Source organism: Mya arenaria, chromosome 2 (assembly GCF_026914265.1).
Source record: "Mya arenaria isolate MELC-2E11 chromosome 2, ASM2691426v1".
NCBI lineage: Eukaryota > Metazoa > Mollusca > Bivalvia > Myida > Myidae > Mya > Mya arenaria.
In genome coordinates, this window is record NC_069123.1 from 35,521,928 (window position 1) to 35,540,439 (window position 18,512).

The window sequence follows — 18,512 nt, forward strand, 5'->3', positions numbered from 1 at the left end:
TGCAAACAAAAGCATTTGTGGTAACATAGCACAGTACTGCTACATATGCACCAGCTTCGTACATGTATCACATCATCCAGCGCCCCACAGCACCAAACCATTGGCATTTGTACATATTCTGATGTTAAGTTGTGCTTGTCATCATTAAGCTGACAAATAGAGAAAATATCTTTATTATATGCTTTCTGGTGGCTTATAAAGTCCCGAATAGTAAAAATATTAAATATCATTTGCTGTTTTGTAATTTTCGCCTGCTCTAACATCCAACTCCAATGTTAGCGTGGACAGGTCTGGGACACAATTTGAACAGAATCATTTTCCAAATGATGTTATGATTCATACAATTTGTTGCTTTTTTCCTGAAAAACTACTATTAATTGGCATTTTATCCCACTTAGGCATATTATAGAAAGAAAAAATGCTTGTTTCAGTGTTAGATCACAATAAATCTTCACTTCTTGAACACTAAAAGTAAATATACTTTTTGTGCTCACTCGGTGAAATATATGGCGATCTTACACAGAAACAAACAATTATCATCTATTTATTTATATGTAAATTTCCCTTTTAATAATAAGTATAATGTTAATTTACCTATCGTAAGAAAATTTTACTGAATTGACATGAAAATGAATTAATTTTTCTATATGTATATTAGGCCATACCAATTTGTTTTTATGTTTAGCGTCAAACCTAGTTCAAAACCCTATCAAGCTGTTCTGAAAAAAACACAAATGAACCCCTGAAAAAAAAAAACTCAATGACTGTGACATCCTATGTAGAATATAGACAACAGAGTCTCTTTAGTCCATTCTGGACTATTCTCAATCATTAGTTATATTTCCACTACAAAATAAAAGTAAAACTTGTATTGAAATGTGTTGATCATTGGAATCAAACAGAATGCATCATTTTCTGATATCAACTGCTAAGAATACTAGTACCAAGTATGAAGCATATCGCTTACACTTGTGTTTTGTAGTCAGAGTTACAGTACAAAGAAATTAGAAATATTCGGATAAATCATTGATCTTGTAAAATATGTTCGGAAACTCCAAAACCTATCCATCTGTCGATGCTAAACATAGAAACAATTTGGTATGACTTTAACTCATAACTTGTGATAATTTACTATGAAAATCCATCTTAAGGTGAGTTTTTTTAGTTTTCATTAATCAGACTTTCAAACAATTATTGTCCACATTGGAAGTGGGGGGAGAACAATTTTTAAAAAAAAGTTTTCAATTTGTGCGACTTAATCAGTATTTTCCCTTTCATTCAAGTTTAAAGTAAAATGTGGTGTGTTTTTTTAAATTTACATACATACAAAAACAATCATTGATTTGTTATTTGATTTTGTCAATTTAATCTCAGTTCTATAAATGTTTAATCATCATGAAAGATACACAAAAAATTACTTTGCTGGTACGGATTAAAATCGAACAAAAATACAATATTTTTTTCAAGTTAAAGAGTTTTCTCTTCGTTTTAAAAATATAAAAAAAATAAAAATGGTTTGGCGGGTCTGAGTAATGAAAAATTAAAATCTCTTGCTATACACATCTTTTAGTATTTTACATTTCGACATGCTTAATAATAATCTATTGCATAAGATAAGCTACTGTCATTATCTGGAATCATAACTTACTTTATCTCTTACAAAATAACCTATGCACAAAGGAACTGACATAAATTATTTGCATGCTAATCTGATGATGTAGCTATCTGCATGAACCGAACAACTCTGATTCTCTGACACACTTGAATGTAGTATTAATAAATGGTAGTAGAATGTAATAAACTTTTAGAGTTAAGAAATCTAGATACAAATTAATATTTAAGTACTTCTACAGAAAAAAGTTATCAAAATATTATAATAGCATAGTGTCCAACATGGCGGTTTATAGGGATTCTTTCACGAATTTTATGATGGCAACAAAAAAAATCAGACTTTAGAAAAGTCATTAAGTCAGAACTTTGTAATTTAAGTCTTAAATCATTTCATTTATTTAAAAAAAAAATTGTAGAGCATATGTCACATTTTTCAATATATCTTTACAATAGAACTCTTGTTTGAACTTGTGATGATGTTATATCATTGTAACAAGCATGCTATTCACATTTTTCACAAAATTTATTCTTTAGTGTCGGATAATTTAAAACGTGAATGAGTCTCTTGAAACCATAAGTCATCAAAATAGGATATTGGTTTTATATGTAAATTATATATAATGTTGGCTTAAAAAATTATTCATTATTATGCATTTATGAATTAAAATAGATGTAATACATCTTTATATATTAAAGATCATGTTTTACACTTATATGCGGAAACTGGGCGCATCTTATAATACAAGATGTCTTAAGATTAAGAAATTCAGTCCAACACTAAAGGAATGTTAGAAAGCAAATTAAAATTTTAACTTGCAAATTGTAAAAAGCCTAGTGTTGTTTTTCCAGGAAAACTAATTTTTTAAAATATATTTCATTCCATTTAAGAATAAAATATTCGAAAAAAAATCATAGTATGATACATTTGTTGATAAGATCGGCCCACAATGCAGAAATCTTCACAGTGATTAATAACTAATCGTTCTATGTACGAATATTTCAGAGAATCAAGGAAAGCGTTAAAAGTTCTGGAGTGCTTGGCCGTGCCCGTCCGGCTTACAACCCCTATCGGCCGGAGGTCTACGGCGTCCCGCGCATCTCTCCAGGGGGGGACAACTCCGCGCTTTACTCCTGCAGCGACCGCCTGAGACTTCTAAACCTCATAGGACATGTGCTCGACTGATTTCACATATTTGCGCCAAATTCTCGAGCAATCCCAAGTCATTTTTATTTAATTAAAGAAATCTAGAGTACTTCTCCAAATATTGGTCTATTCCTTTGTTTGTTTGTGTTTCATCTGTATATTCAGCTCAATCATTTTATTCATGGATTGTCAGTGCACAAGACATAAACATATATTTTTGCAAAGAGAAAGCATTTCAGATAAGCATTTATACTTACTTTACAGTGTTCTAGGTTAATGAAGCTATGGTCATGGCCCCAATTTCATGAAACAATTTAAGCCCCTTTTAACAGGATTAAGCGAAGCACACTTTTTTCTTTGCTATAATATGTGTTATATTTATATTCTTAAGAGTTTTTGGACTTGCAAAGCAAATTATCTCTCATGATAATCATGAATTTTTAATTTGTTTTATATTTAGTAAAATCAAGATAAAGGTAAAAATTTAGTAGTATAACTCATTAATTTAAACTTATAAAAACACATTTATTTTAATTTGTGCTATATGAGATAACACAGCTACATGTATAAAGAATGCCAAATATCATTATGTGTATTGTGTATTTATGGTGAAAATGGTATTGTGTATAAGCTATGGGAGTCATCTTGTCAACCAGGCATATGATAAACTATCGTTAAATTCAGAATTTCAGTTACATGTTATATCCAGGTCCACAACATCTTAAGTCCTCTAGAACAGGATTAACACCAGCACCCTATTTTTGATTTGATATAAATTGAGTAATATTCTCTTTTTAAAAGGCTTTGAGGCTCTAAAGGGAAATCATATTTAAGTAAGTAATTTTGTGAAATGATTATAAGATACTTAAGTGAGTAACGTTTAAGAATTTTTGAGAAATTTGGGACTGGATTTCTAATTTAATTAAACTCTTGAAAAATTAATTGCAAAATATTTGCTCGTAGTTTAGAATAAATAAGATGGCTCCGGGGTAAATACCTAAAATATATGAATGTACCGATGTTGTGTTATGTCTGTGATAGCTATTCCATGACCTCATTGACATTAAAATCTCTCTTTATTTTTACTTTTTGTAAAATTGTGGGAATTACCTTGTGTCCTATGAAATGATTATTACTCAGTCTCTTTATTTTACTTTTTCATTCTGTCTGTGATATTATTGTTTTGTTTGACAATTAAAGATGAAAAATGTATCAAACTTTTGTCTTTTTCATCAAAATGGTGGTTGTAAGCTATATTCATTTAGTTTGGTTGAAGATACATGCGTATGGATAAAATATGTACCCAAATTCAATTACAGAGAATGAGGCTATATTCCCTCGTCACATGTATGAGTCATGAAAAATCGCAATTGACACATCTATCTCTTGAGGGATGTAGGAAAAATGTGGATGGGACACAAAAGGGAAAACCATGACCCTAACTTCTGACCTTGACCTGCTGTTGCCGAAAGAAAATGGGATCTGTTAGTTTTTACTTCTAGGTGACATCTTGATTAATCTCATTTTTATCTAGGAAATTAATGTCTGTTATTCACCACGACACTTCTGTTTATCTATACCTTTCCATGATTGTATGAGATACAAAAATGCAAGGCCAAACCATTAAACCTTTTTTGTGACTTTGACCATGCCTGATTTTCACAAGAGTTAATGAGTTAAGCAAAATACAAGGATAAAATCCTTAACCTAGAATTGACCTTGACCTTGAACACTTTGAAAATATATTCCTTTAGCTAGAATTGACCTTGACCTAGAATGCTTTGAAAATATATTCCTTTACCTATTATTGACCTTGACCTTGACCTAGAGTGCTTTAAAAATATATTCCTTTACCTAGAATTGACCTTAGCTTTGAACACTTTGAAAATATATTCCTTAACCTAGAAATGACCTTGACCTAGAATGCTTTGATAATATATTTCTTTACCTAGAAATGACCTTGTCCAAGAATGCTTTGAAAATATATTCCTTTACCTAGAATTGACCTTGACCTAGAATATTTTGAAAATATATTCCTTTACCTAGAATTGACCATGACCTAGAATGCTTTGAAAATATATTTCTTTACCAAGAATTGACCTTGACCTAGAATGCTTAAAAATATATTCCTATACCTAGAATTGACCTTGACTTTGAATTGACCTTGACCTAGAGTGCTTTGAAAATATATTCCTTTACCTAGAATTGACCTTGGCCTTGAACACTTTGAAAATATATTCCTTTACCTAGAAATGACCCTAGAACGCTTTGATAATATATTTCTTTACCTAGAAATGACCTTGTCCAAGAATGCTTTGAAAATATATTCCTTTACCTAGAATTGACTTTGACCTAGAATATTTTGAAAATATATTCCTTTACCTAGAATTGACCTTGACCTAGAATGCTTTGAAAATATATTTCTTTACCTAAAATTGACCTTGACCTAGAATGCTTTGAAAATATATTCCATTACCTAGAGTTGACCTTGACCTTGAATTGACATTGACCTAGAGTGCTTCCAAAATGAGATCGGAACATGAGTAGCACAGGTAAACCTAAATTTCATGATTTTGTCAGGTGTAGAAGCAGACACAAAATACATATTATAACGCAACATTTTACTTGTCAGAGAATAAATGTATAAGTCCAAATGCAATTTCAAAATCTTTATTACCGTTCAGAATTGTAACAAATTCATTGAAAGACATGTTTTAAGACAAATATATGGTAAAAATCATGTGCATAATTCATTAACAGTGCAGAATAGAAATTTAATGAATGGTTCTACAAAACATTATGATTAACTGAAAACATGCTCTTTTCACATATCAGTAAATAAAAGAACAGAATACATTAAAATCGTTTATTACAATGAGACTGAAACAGAAAAGTTAAGAAGCTAAGAATAGTAAATAAAATAATGCATATCAATATCAATTCAATTATGAACCCATGGCTGTATTCAATATTGAATCTAAGAACGATGCAGCTAATCGGATTACTTGTTATTAATAACTGACCAATAGAGTGAATGAAGTCAATGATGTATGAACATAATATTAACTTAAGTTGAATATTGAATACCAACCCCATGAATAAGTACCGGTCTTATGTCAGACCTTACTGGGGATGACTTTCAACATAGTCAGCTAAAAACAACAGAGACAAATTCATAATAATTTTTGTGACGTTGTCAAGGAAAATGAATCATGTGCCACTGTTGAAGCATTCAAGTTATCAAAATAAACAAAAATATCCATGTAATCAGATTGTTCAAAAACAAAAACGAGCTTAACATGGTATCAAAATACAGCATCAAATTGTATAATATCGTATGACTTTTTGCTGTGGTCAAAATTAGACGAAATGATTTTGATTGGTCAATATTTATCCAATAATTACTATTTCCAATCAAATCATTTAAATGTGAAAACAATCTCAAAGATAACCTGTGAACAACTTATCCAAGTTTTATACAAATCGCTGCAGACATTTTTCAAACGTGTTTCAAAGTGGCAAAAATTGTCTGTTTATAAGGCCAAAAACTTTATACTTTGGACAATCTTTTTTTTCCATATGACCCTATTTTCAGCCAATCTCACAACAGAAGAACTGATACGTCCTTGTTAAAATACAATAAAATTATAGTGTTAAAGAAAGAAAGAGGTAAAGAGCTCTGCTATTCTTACAAAAGCAAGTCATTTTAAGACACCTAAGAGGCAAAATTTGTGCAGTAGGGGCTTAGTGATACCACTACGTCGATAAGGTATACAAGTTACCATATAGCATTGCCTAAAGGCATTAACTAAAAGATACTGTGCGACTCAATATTATCATACATATAACAGTTAATGCGATATCAACCATTTAAGCTACATGTACATTTATTTACAATAATTATACAATCATAATGATGAAAAGTTAAATAATTAAAATGTTGTACCCTGGGTCAAATAATATGTAACAAATGTAGGAGACACATCTTGGTAAAAACAACAAGATCAGATATCAGAGATTATGAAACAATACTTGTATGCACATGTGTACATGTGGGAGACTTTTAAGAGTGCTACATCATCGAGATTATATTTAGTACATTTACGAAATATATGAACAAGGGCTGTTTTAAGTTGTGTACAGTAGGCTAGCAAATTCAACCCACTAACTATTAATGAACACAATATAACAAATATTTTACAAATAACACAATATGTCATTCAATATACATTGTGAAGAAGTATTGAAAAAATAAATATCTAAATATTTTTCCTTGCTATGTCCCGTATTCAACATCCAGCATTGGACTAGGAGCATGAAGTAAAAAAATGAAAGTTATTCCAAAGACTGTAATTTGCTCACATTGTAGCTATGCTTCTCATGTTGAACGGGTATTTTGATGTCATGATAATCAAAGTAGTCTCTTGCAAAATGACTATCCTAATTATTTAGAAAAGGTTAAGATGGCAAATGTATGTTACCTTTGTATAATCAAAAGGGAGACATTTCATTTGATTATGAGTGAGTGTAAAAGCAGTTGTTCTAACTTGAAACGTCACTTAAAATACATGAGCATACTAAAAGAAGTGTTATGCTACAATGTACTTACCTCCTATATGAGTATATTCCAGTAAATAATATTGTATAGAATCTCCTATTACACAAATCATCATTTTCAACATCACTTCACCTTATGTGAACTTTCTGACATGAATTTGTTCTAACACCAAGGTTTCGTCTCTGTACATTTTCATAAGGTGTGCATGTATTACATGATGAAGCATATTTCATCACAGGCGTGAACTGTTTAGACACATAACTTGACCCATTGGAACTATTTAATGATCTATTATTCATAGGATTTACTTCCCACTTAAAAAACTTACAACCATCAGTTGAGCCAATCCCTTTCCTCACAGAACAGCTGAAAAAGAATCTCCCCATGTTCTGGCCCGGCGATTGGACCATTCTTCTCTTAGAGCGACGCCCACAATTACAAAGGGGCGGAGTTATCTTCATGCATGACAGATTCCCATTGGTCGAGATATTTGAGCTGCCATTCATGGTTATTGCACCAGAGTATACAGAGGAGCCAGGTGTTCTGAACATGGTCGAGTTGTTTGGAGTTTTCACCACTGAGGAAGCATTGCTAGGGGTTTTGAAAGTTGAATTTGACAAAGAACCACTTCTGGACAAAGGTGTTTGTAAATCTGAAGATTGAAATGGTGGATTTAAAATTGGACTGCAGTTTTTTGGACCATTAAAGCTCTGTTCTGTTCTTCTAGATTGAGGGGTTGACGTGCTGAAGGACAGTCTCTTGGTGGGTTCAGATTTTCTAACAGGTAATGCTTGTGGAACTTTGAATTCTGTGTTAGGTTTGTGAGCTTGATTAACTACTAAACACTTGTCTTTTTTGGATACACTTCCGATAGTTTCTCTTGCATTCAAATTCTTCTCTTTTAAACCTGGTTTCAAAACAGGACTACATTTACTTACAAACTTGTCAACCTCCATTTTCTCAGTATCAGAAACTGGATCTACATAAATGTCTTTAACAGATAACTTCTTCATTGGTGAAATTTTCCTCGGTGCTTTTCTAGCCGGTGAATTTCCATACCCACTTGATTTCACAGGTGTAAACTCTTTTCTTTTCTTTGAAGGCAACTGATTTCCTTGAACATTCTTAAGAAACGTATGTTGTACTGGAAGGGAATTCACCTGGTAAGTGCCGTTTAATCTTGAAGTCTTTGATGGTGTGTTCTTATTTGACTTTGCAGCAGGTGACTTGTGAAAACTTTCCTTTTGAATCTTTAGACCATCTGTTGAAGCTGTAACATTTCTAACACTTAATCCAGCTGATTTCTTTGGTGTTAAAACTGCAGAAATAACTTTTGTTGGTGTTCTTGACTTGTTGAATTGTATAGTTGTTCTTTCATTTGTGTTCTTGAGATCATTATTAGGGGTTCCTTTTGCTGATCTGTTATTTATCAGAGAAACTTGTTTTAATTGGTTATTTATTGGAGCAACTCTTTTTGATTGGTTATTTATCGGAGCAACTCTTTTTGATTGGTTATTTATTGGAGCCATTGTTTTTGATTGGTTATTTACAGAAGCCCATGTTTTTGATTGATTATTTATTGGAGCCACTGTTTTTGATTTGTTATTCATCAGAGATACTGTTCTTGATTGATTATTTACCAGTCTCTCTGCTTGCACACTTATAGGAGAGTTTGTATTTGCCTTTACTTTGCAATTGATTTCAGAATTGCCTCTTTTATTAACTGGAGAGGTGTATTTCGGACTGGATTTTTTTGGTGTAAGAGCTGATACCATTTTACTTGACTTATTTTTATTAGCAACAGTTTGAGCTAATGTGGGTTGATTGTTGGCAAGTTTTGTGGAAATGGCTGGATTACAACTGGCGGACCTTTCATGGGTCTGAAAGAAAAAACAAGCATGTGTTAATCCTAAGTTTTATTTTGAATAAAATACATTTAACAGAGTAAACATATATATTCAATACATAGCATTAAAATACTTGGTTTACATATTATAAACAATATCAAAAGAGTGTTAAAACAACATAAAATAAATTGATAAACTCAACATATTGATATATCACAGATTTGAGAAATATTGTTAAAATACTGGTACAATGCACACACAAACAAGAAATGAACCTACATGATATACTATAAGAACAAAAATAACATCATATTTTACATTCTTTAAACAACTACAACTAAAACACTGTGATTAGATTCTATCATTTGACCTTGAGTGTTTTTGTAACCTTCATCACACACCCATCTCGGATCATGCGGTAGGCAAGCTTGGCTGTGTTCTTGGCATCGTCCACACCTGAATAAATAACAGAACACTATGTTAAAGCTTGTTTCTTTTAGCTTGAATGTGACAAAAGCTCACAGCTAATAAAAACATGCTCGAGTCCTTTTCCTGGCCAAATACCAATAATGGTGTCCATTTTCAGAGGTCATACGAAGGTACCGCTGGTTTGTCAGGAACACTGAAATCTAATAGAATCATGCTAGAATCTGTTCTCTGGGAAGGAACCAGCACTTGTGTCCACTTTGAGAGGCCATGAGAAGGTATCCTTATTGAGGGTTGAACCCACAAAATCTTGGGTGAGAGGTGGACACCTCTACCACCAAACAACTCTCACCCTCTCAAATTCCTGATTTACATAATTTGCTTAACCTTTATGCCTACATCATGGGCATAAAGCTTTCTAGTTACTTTTATTGGCCATGTTTAAAAATCTTTTAATCTTTAGGACTTAGGTGTTACTAAAATCAACATTCACATTTTAGTGAACATTTTACATCGCACGGAGATTTGAAGATACCAATGTGACAGCTAAGTACATGTATATGGCAAATTGATTCGCAGTTGTGATTAAATCTAGTTTGAAATACCTGAGTGCTCCCTCCCCTCAAACGTGATGCCAACATCTTGAAGAGCTCCATTAAGACCATTGGGCTTCCGGTCATAGAACTTCTGGAAATAAATTGTAAAAATGTCAATAGTTTAACCACGTTTTTTAGGATCCACCAAACATACGAGCACAAGGAACACAGTTAAGTTAGTGTTGCATTATCGGACAAAATTTATAATAAATTGAAGGAATGACTCATGTTATATAAAATTGAAGCAGAGAACATTGTGTGAATATGATGTTATGACTAAAATAATGATAATATACACATACTAACAAATGATAATTTACACATACTTTTATTATAGGTTTATAAATTACAGTAATTTAAGTTTGATGATTATCTTTTATTGAAGATCGTAATTGATTATTACTGATGCTGGGCTCCCTTCGACGATTATTCAATTGTATTTGATCATCGCTACATCAGAAATTCATGGTTAGTTGAAAATGAATCACTGGCCATGTAAGACTGGTATACTTTAAAGTTTCAATTAAGGGTGCTGCAGAAAGGGGACAGGGCAATAAGGGAAGGGAACATTGTATCAGGCAGTGAATACTATGAAAATTATGAATTTGAAAGAAAATTTTAGAAATTATGGTTAATATAAGTCAAAGTAGGTTCCAATTGCGAGATATTTATATAAAGTGCCTTAGTGAATATGTATTAAAAATCAGATTATAAGGAATCTGAATGAAAGAAATAATTGATTTAAGATAATAATTCTATGAAGGCAGAAGGGTGCACATACTGGTCTCAATAAAGACAAAGGGTGCTAACAAAAAAGACAGGGTGCAGCACCCTTCTATAACTCTTAAGCATAACCCCTAGAATACCATTAACCATTCCAAGCACTGAATTTTTGCAGAGCATGTTATGATTATCGTTCAACATCGATATGTCTTGCAGTAACTGTGATATTTCTTTTGTTTTAAATGCTACCATAAAAATAGATATAGCACACTCTGAGTGCAGTCGACAACATTACCAACTCAACAATCGACCGAGTCGACTTGTTTGCTAGTCTGTCAAATATAATTCTTAATTTCTAGCCCAAACTGATGAGTGTTTTCCTTGGGGAAAAAAACCAATTCTATTCAAAATTAAGTAGCTGTTGTTATCTGTTATCTACTACTTTCACTAGACCCTTATTTATGTATGTTAATTTAATGCTTGCACACTGACTGGTTTAAAATGTTTTATGACAGGTGTGTAAAAAACCTTCTTAAAATTTAATCTTGTTATTCTAATTAATCTCCTTGAAAAAGCTTTTCTTCATGCAAACATGTCTTTTTACAATATTTTGAAGAAGCAACACTAAAATGAAAGGCTCAAAAAGCACTCAAGATAAAAAAAAGAAGAGAAAAGATAGATGAACTGGAAAAGCAAGTTTCAGTAAGTCAGACTGACTGATCAAATTACAATGAAAGCAAGGCTGTTCTGTCTGAGGATCTTGTTTTTACATTGTTAATGGGTATTTCAGGTCAATAGCCTGACTGGGCATGTGCTTACAAAATTGTATGGTAAATACTGTCAGTATCCTTTACCCTGTATGTAGCCCTCAGGTCAATCCAGCTGCCCAGCTGTGGAGGTCGCAGGATCTGTTTCCGTTTACACTCATACTGCAGACATACCCCCAGGTCCCAATCTGTAAAGTTAATGCAAAACTTACAACATAATTTTGGTAGATTTAAACATTAATCAGTATAATTTTCTGACTTTTTATTGATATCAATTAATTCTCATTCAAGGCAATTAACTTGTGTGAACATGATGACATTGTAATTTTAAATATTTCAACATCTCTCTGAGCAAATAAACACAATAAAAAATATCAATATGTTTATCACATTTTATCCAACTAAAAATGCAAAAAAAAACATTAACCTTCCATACTGATCAACCTCATCTACACACTAACAAAACCTCAACTTACATTGACATGTGCCATACAAGTGTCTAAACCATACATATTTTCTTGATATTAAAGCCATTTTTCCAAAGCTATTTTTACAATCTGAAATGTCACATTCCTTCATGAATTTTGAATTTTACTCACCTTAGGCTTTCGTACAAATAAATACTATCTGGAACATATAGAAACTGTTTTACCTGACCAAGGAAAACTGATGGTGTTTACTGTATGGTCTCGGTGAGTGCCTAGAAGGACCAATCCTTTCTCCCACCAAAGACCCTGGTGATGTTATTAATATGGTCACTGCGGTGCTTTGAAGGACCACATGTTTTTATCCCAGACGTATCCATTTTGAGGCTCATACATACTTTTACCCGAGACACAAGTGGTGTTTATGGTACAGTCCACGTGGGTGCTAGGAACCACATTTCTCCTGCCAAAGACCCTCTTACCAATGGGAGAATCACATGTATATTTACCTGACCAAGTTACACTAGTGGTGTTTATGGTACGGTCTCCATGGGTGCCAGGAAGGACCACACCTTTTTCCCGCCTCAGACCCTCTAGCCAGTGGGAAAAACGCTTCAAACACAGGTTAATTGGAATCCCATTGTCAACTTGCTCCTGAAAAAAGGGCAGACATGTGAAAGATCACATAAAAAGCAAATATATTACCTAAATGCAGTATTAGAGTAAGCCTCGTCCTACATCATTTTTGGGGGGATTATAATATTACACTTTTACTTGAGAGACAAACTGGCAATAAACTAGGTGATTTCAAGATACATAGTCTATATACTGGTACCTGAGTAATTCATGTAAGCTCTCTTCAGAAGGCACTGAGTAATGATATAAAAATTCAGTGTTTCTTTCAGGACTGGACATGGTATATTTTTTTCTAAATGGGCACCTTGGACATCTGACATGTCATTTTCTACACGCTTACACTGGCATGTTTGTAATGCATTTGAAGGATTTTTTTAAACTGGGTGTGCAAATCCTAACCCGTTTCCTAAATTAACTGGCTTTGGTTTTAAATATGTTCTTTGAGGATTTTGTTTTCTGGTATTTTGGGGAATTGACTATATCCTTATGATTTCAACATCAATAAATACAGCTTTTCAAAGGCAGATTCTTCAATTGAAAAGAAAATAGAGATTGTTGTTTTTTTTTTTATTCTTATAGAGAGCCATAGATTGGGCAGCATGGCACATTTCCGGCAGTCAAATGGGAAGTACCAGGACACCATGGTCAAAAGAAAACACCAAAATAAAAAAAAATAAAAAACAACATGCTTTTTGGGCCTTGAAAAATTGCCAAATAGATCCTCTGATGTTTGATTTCCCTTGAATTAACTAGCAAAAATACAATGTGCAATTATTATTAAGCAAGCAATAAATTTTTATATGATAATAAAATTATAATGGGTCACCAGCCATCAAAATTTAACATCAATTTAACATCAATGTAAAACAGATACTTTGAGGTATCAGATCCGATGTACCGTCTCATCTTACCTGAGTAATGCCTGTAAGTTCATTACAGAAAGCACTGAGAGTAGGCTGTTCCTGGGGCTGAACATAATGGTGAAACACACTCTCAATCTCCCCGGTCTCAGTGTTCAATAGCACTGCAGGGAACTCAACTGAAAACACAAAAGGTCAACTTTTACATGTCATTTATGTTACATAGCAAATTAACTTAACAACTTTTTTTTTTAATCATCACAGATTGCATGTTTAAATGTTGACTCTGACAGTTCTGCAGTTTGAGAAATCTTCTCAAATGCTAAAAAATATAATATAGACGATAATTGTTGGTTTAGTTTAAAGATATATATGCAATATATTTCACAGAATGAGCACCAAAAGTAATATCTCACAAGAGGCTTTGTAACAAGTGAAATCTTTGCTTTTTGTGTTCACGAGGTGATATAAGTTGCAATCTTACACTCAAAAAAACAACATTTTTTCTTTTTATTTCATGCTTTTAATATAACAAAAACAAAATTTAATTGATTTTTCGTAGGAAAAAAGCACAAAATGTCAACCAAATGACATCATCCCTTAAATGATAAATTAAGTCATTGCATTTTCTCCCGGCATTTTATGCCTTTATGTTAACATTTTTACAATGAAACTCGTAGAAAGAAAACAGTGAAATTATATTTCCATAAACTCACTTTTACAAACGTTATCGAGACATAATCCACTGTTATATTTCAATAAACTACTGGAATCAAACATGAACAAGAATTGATTATTCCAATACCAATTCAAAAGTCAGACATATAATTAAAAGTGCTATTTCAAATTGTTGTTTAGCATTCAATTGTTTTATACATTGTTACTGATTCTTTTGATATAAAATAAAAGAACTGCTTGATTCTAGATGGTAAAAGTTAAAGTAAGAAATTTGCATGCTGGCGTGTTTTGTGTTAAAACGTAACCAAATCTATAAAAAATCACCAGACATGGACTTGTCATTAAAAGGTTTTGGTAACATACTTATGCTTTTGCTGTTGGGAAGACGACCAAAAATAGATGCATCCAGTTGGATGACTTACTTATTTCTTGTGTCCTAAACTTCCCGTCTTGCCAACAAGTGGATTCAAAGTCTATCACAATCAAGTATTTAAAAGGCTGATCTGAAATATAAAATTATTTCCTCATAAACTACTCATGTGTTAACTGTCTCTAGGTTAATGTGTACCAATTTTGTTTTGATTTCTTGAACGTTTTAAAACGATACCTTTTTCTCAAAATAAACCATCAAAAAATCAAAAATTTAAGAATATACCATTGGCTGCACTCCCTTTCCTCAAGTTGATGCCAGAAGTTGACAATGTCCTCTTCCGAATCAGACCCAATTCTCTGCAAGTATTTGGAAGCAAGTTTTAAAAAAGATATATATACAAAAAAAGCATTTTGAGATTTCAAGACATGAACAGTAACTGTTGGTGATTCTTCACAACCCCTTGGCTTTGGCGCTGTCCTTAACCCAAAGGGTGTTACAGTTATACACCAGTCAATTGTAACCACAGCCCCAACAGTTCTGGGGGACTACTGCTTAAAAAAGCAAGTGGGGTGCCCTAATAACTTTCTTGCTAAATTGTCAAAACCACTTGCTTTTTTAAATATCATCAAATCACATGACATTCAATATTTGTTCAAATAAAACTAGTAAAAATTAAAACTCATGTGATGGATGCTGTGTTGAATTTGACAATTTATGTACAACAAGGTAAGAGACCAGTATTAGTCCCTTAAAATAACACTTCAACTCAATGACAGTATACCACATGGTCAATAATTGTCCTTATAAATAAATGGCAAAGCAATAAAAAGGTATAGAATGGAACATTAAAGTTCTTTACACTGACAACGATTTAACAGTCCAACAGTTCTCCTTTCACTTTATTTAAAATCAACATGATAATAGTATCATAATTCAATATGATGTGTGGAAATAATTTCTTTTAGTTTCCTGGTCATAACATAATCATCGTTAACTACCGGAATCCTTGTCACTTTCAGATTAAAACTCTTACTATTCTATATTCAAGCATAAAAATACTTGAAACAGTATTGAAATTCAGTTATTTTGGTAATTCACACAATACACATTTAAACAGGGGATTCCGGTAGTATTATTCGATGTATCATAAGTTATTTATTTTAGTGTCATAGGGGATTCCGGTAGCTTCTGTATATGGAAATATGATTATAAAGGTATACCTTTTAGTACATTACATATAAAAACACCCCCAAAAAAATTTAAGTATAGTTTAGTTATTATTTCTCAGGGGATTCCGGTAGCTTGGTCAAATCATTATAATCGGCAATCCGACCTGCAAACTACCGGAATCCTTGTCAATTTCTGTTTATGGAAATATGATTATAAAGGTATACCTCTTAGAACATTACGTATATTAAAGCTTAAAAACACCCCCCAAAAACATTTAAGTATAGTTTAATTATTATTTCTCAGGGGATTCCGGTAGCTTGGTCAAATCATTATAATCGGCAATCCGACCTGTAAACTACCGGAATCCTTGTCACTTTCTGTATATGGAAACATGATTATAAAGGTTTACCTCTTAGTACATTACATATATTAAAGCTTTAAAACACCCCAAAAAACATTTAAGTATAGTTTAATAAGATTTCGGTAGATTCCGGTAATTAGGGGATTTCGGTAATTCTATGGACCAGTAATATTCAAGGCAAGTGGAATTTTTAGTGTATCATTTGTACTTGTAGTAGAGCTATACCATATAGGTGTAAACAATTATTTGTCATTAGTTCGGATAACTTATTTTTTTAATTCATGTTTTTCGTCAAAAAAGTTGATATTTTTTAAAATATCGCCTTAAATTACAAGAACTCTTGGCAAATTATTTACTAATCACATCGCTAACAAATATCGCGAAAATACATGACAATTACATTTCCGTCTTTGTTGCCTAACAAAATCCGGTTGGATTAAAACTGTTTGATCGATAAGGTAATTTTAAACAATCAAATTGTTTCAGAGGCTGTCAAATATCAAAACCTGGCAAGTTCTTTCGTTGATTTCATTTTCTTTTTCTTCAAAATTACCGCTGACAGCTCTCATTGTCTCAGGCGCTCACATATGCCAATCTACGAAGTCTAGACGCTTGCGGTTGCGAAGCAGACAACACTTCTTGACTGAGACTGCGTCTTGATAAAATATTTTGTTTATGATAAACTGAGATAGTAGAAATCATGCATGCTTCTGATCAGGTCACACTGCATTGACACATATTCATGATAAGTATTGCTCTTAATCGTGTTCGGATTCTGTTGAAATAAGTTACATGGGCAGATTCACCACCCATACTTACAAGCACCGTCCCGGACATTATAAAACGGGTTCATGCACATGACATCAGTCGATTCAATAATGAGACAATTGAAGAGAATATGCATATTCTAGCAAAAACATTTCACACGCTTTGTGCTCGTTAAACGGCTTGATTTCAATACTCACAGGACTATCTGTTATAATTTTATAACGAAAGCATCACAATTTATCAAAAATAAAACTGGAGGACTAAATGTCACTTAAAAAGAAATGCAATCTAAATTAAATAGGCTCTGTCTTGTACCTCTTCAAATTTCTTGTCTACACCTCACCACATTTCGTTTTAAACCATTAAGCTGTTTCCAAGTTTTCTTACGAATGTTTGATATATGTTAAGGAAATTTCCATTTTAAATCTAGTTGTCAACCCCATAGAACTGCAGCCTGGCACTATATGTACATTTTACTGCAGCTAGTTGTCCACTCCATATTTTAATAGAGCAGCAGCTTGAAACTATTGTTCACTTCACCTCAACATATAACTGCAGCATGACACTACTTTTCCATCACTACTGTATAGAAGTGGAGTTTTACACTAGTTGTATACTTTATTTCTACATAAAACTGCAGCCTGACACTAGTTGTCAACTTCATCTCTACAAGGAACTAAAGCCTGACACTACTTGCATGTCCACTCTACTTAAAATGGTACTGCAGTCTGACTCTAGTTGCCCACTCCGTTTCTACATAGAACTTTATTTATCAACTTCATCTTCATAGAATACAATACAATACACAATACATGTAGAACACTCCATCTTAACATTGAACTGCAAACTTACACTTGTTTACTGGCCACCCCATCTCTACACAGAACGACAGCCTGACATGAATTCACCACTCCATCTTTACATTGAACTTAAGCCAGGTGACACCAGTTGTCCAGGCCATATCTACATAAAACTTCACCCTCACACTTATTGTCCACTTCATCTCAACATAGAACTGCATCATTACACTAGTTGTCCATTACATCTCTACATAAAACTGCAACCTTAAACTAGTTGTCTACTTCAATTCACTTAGAACTACAGCCTTGCAATAGTTGTTCTTTTTCCTATGCAGGCTGACATCATTTGCACTCTTTAAATCTACATCGAATTGCAGCCTGGCACTAGTCTTCCACTCCATCTATACATTTAACTGCTGATCGACACTAGTTAGCCATTCCAACATTTATTTTAGAAAACGGAGAAAAAAATATCCATGTGAAATTTTATTTGAAACTGTTCAGTATTCCTCCAGTTATTGTGAAAAAGTACGGAGGCTCTTCTTCAGGTACCCTTTCTTGTGTAGTGTGGTTCGAATATTTGCATTTGTACCAGGGGCGAATCCAGGAATTGACGTAAGAGAGGGCGTAACTTCTGGCCACGGGCTTTTGACATGTGCGCCTCCCTCTGAACCGAAATGTTTATGCCGTATAATGTATGAATAGGTGTTTGGAGTTACTCCCCAAATATTTAATTTATTTTTTTAGGGAAGGGGGGCGGGGGCGGCGT

At 32.9% G+C, this 18,512-nt stretch overlaps 2 protein-coding genes across 9 annotated transcripts in view; one reads left to right on the forward strand and one right to left on the reverse strand.

The window, feature by feature from the left end:
- The window catches only part of LOC128206119 (uncharacterized), a 36,122-nt gene extending 32,156 nt beyond the window's left edge, over positions 1-3,966 (forward strand). For all 7 annotated transcript variants that reach the window (XM_052908404.1, XM_052908392.1, XM_052908383.1 and 4 more), the window contains one exon: positions 2,615-3,966. In XM_052908404.1, coding sequence (XP_052764364.1) covers positions 2,615-2,759 — 145 coding nt within the window. In that variant the 3' untranslated portion in view covers positions 2,760-3,966. The remainder of the gene's footprint in view (positions 1-2,614) is intronic.
- A 1,494-nt stretch (positions 3,967-5,460) lies between these two features.
- LOC128219875 (ERI1 exoribonuclease 2-like) lies at positions 5,461-16,752 on the reverse strand. Of its 2 annotated transcripts, XM_052928014.1 has the most exons (9): positions 16,682-16,752; positions 14,927-15,000; positions 14,694-14,774; positions 13,645-13,772; positions 12,607-12,751; positions 11,760-11,860; positions 10,192-10,273; positions 9,531-9,616; positions 5,461-9,193 (listed from the first exon to the last, which is right to left on the reverse strand). In XM_052928014.1, exons 1-9 carry the CDS (start codon positions 16,705-16,707, stop codon positions 7,442-7,444), a joined length of 2,475 nt encoding a protein of 824 aa, XP_052783974.1. In that variant the 5' UTR covers positions 16,708-16,752; the 3' UTR covers positions 5,461-7,441. The 2 variants fall into 2 exon arrangements, with proteins under 2 accessions (XP_052783974.1, XP_052783983.1); XM_052928023.1 differs by lacking the exon at positions 14,694-14,774.
- Between the last annotated feature and the right edge of the window lie 1,760 nt (positions 16,753-18,512).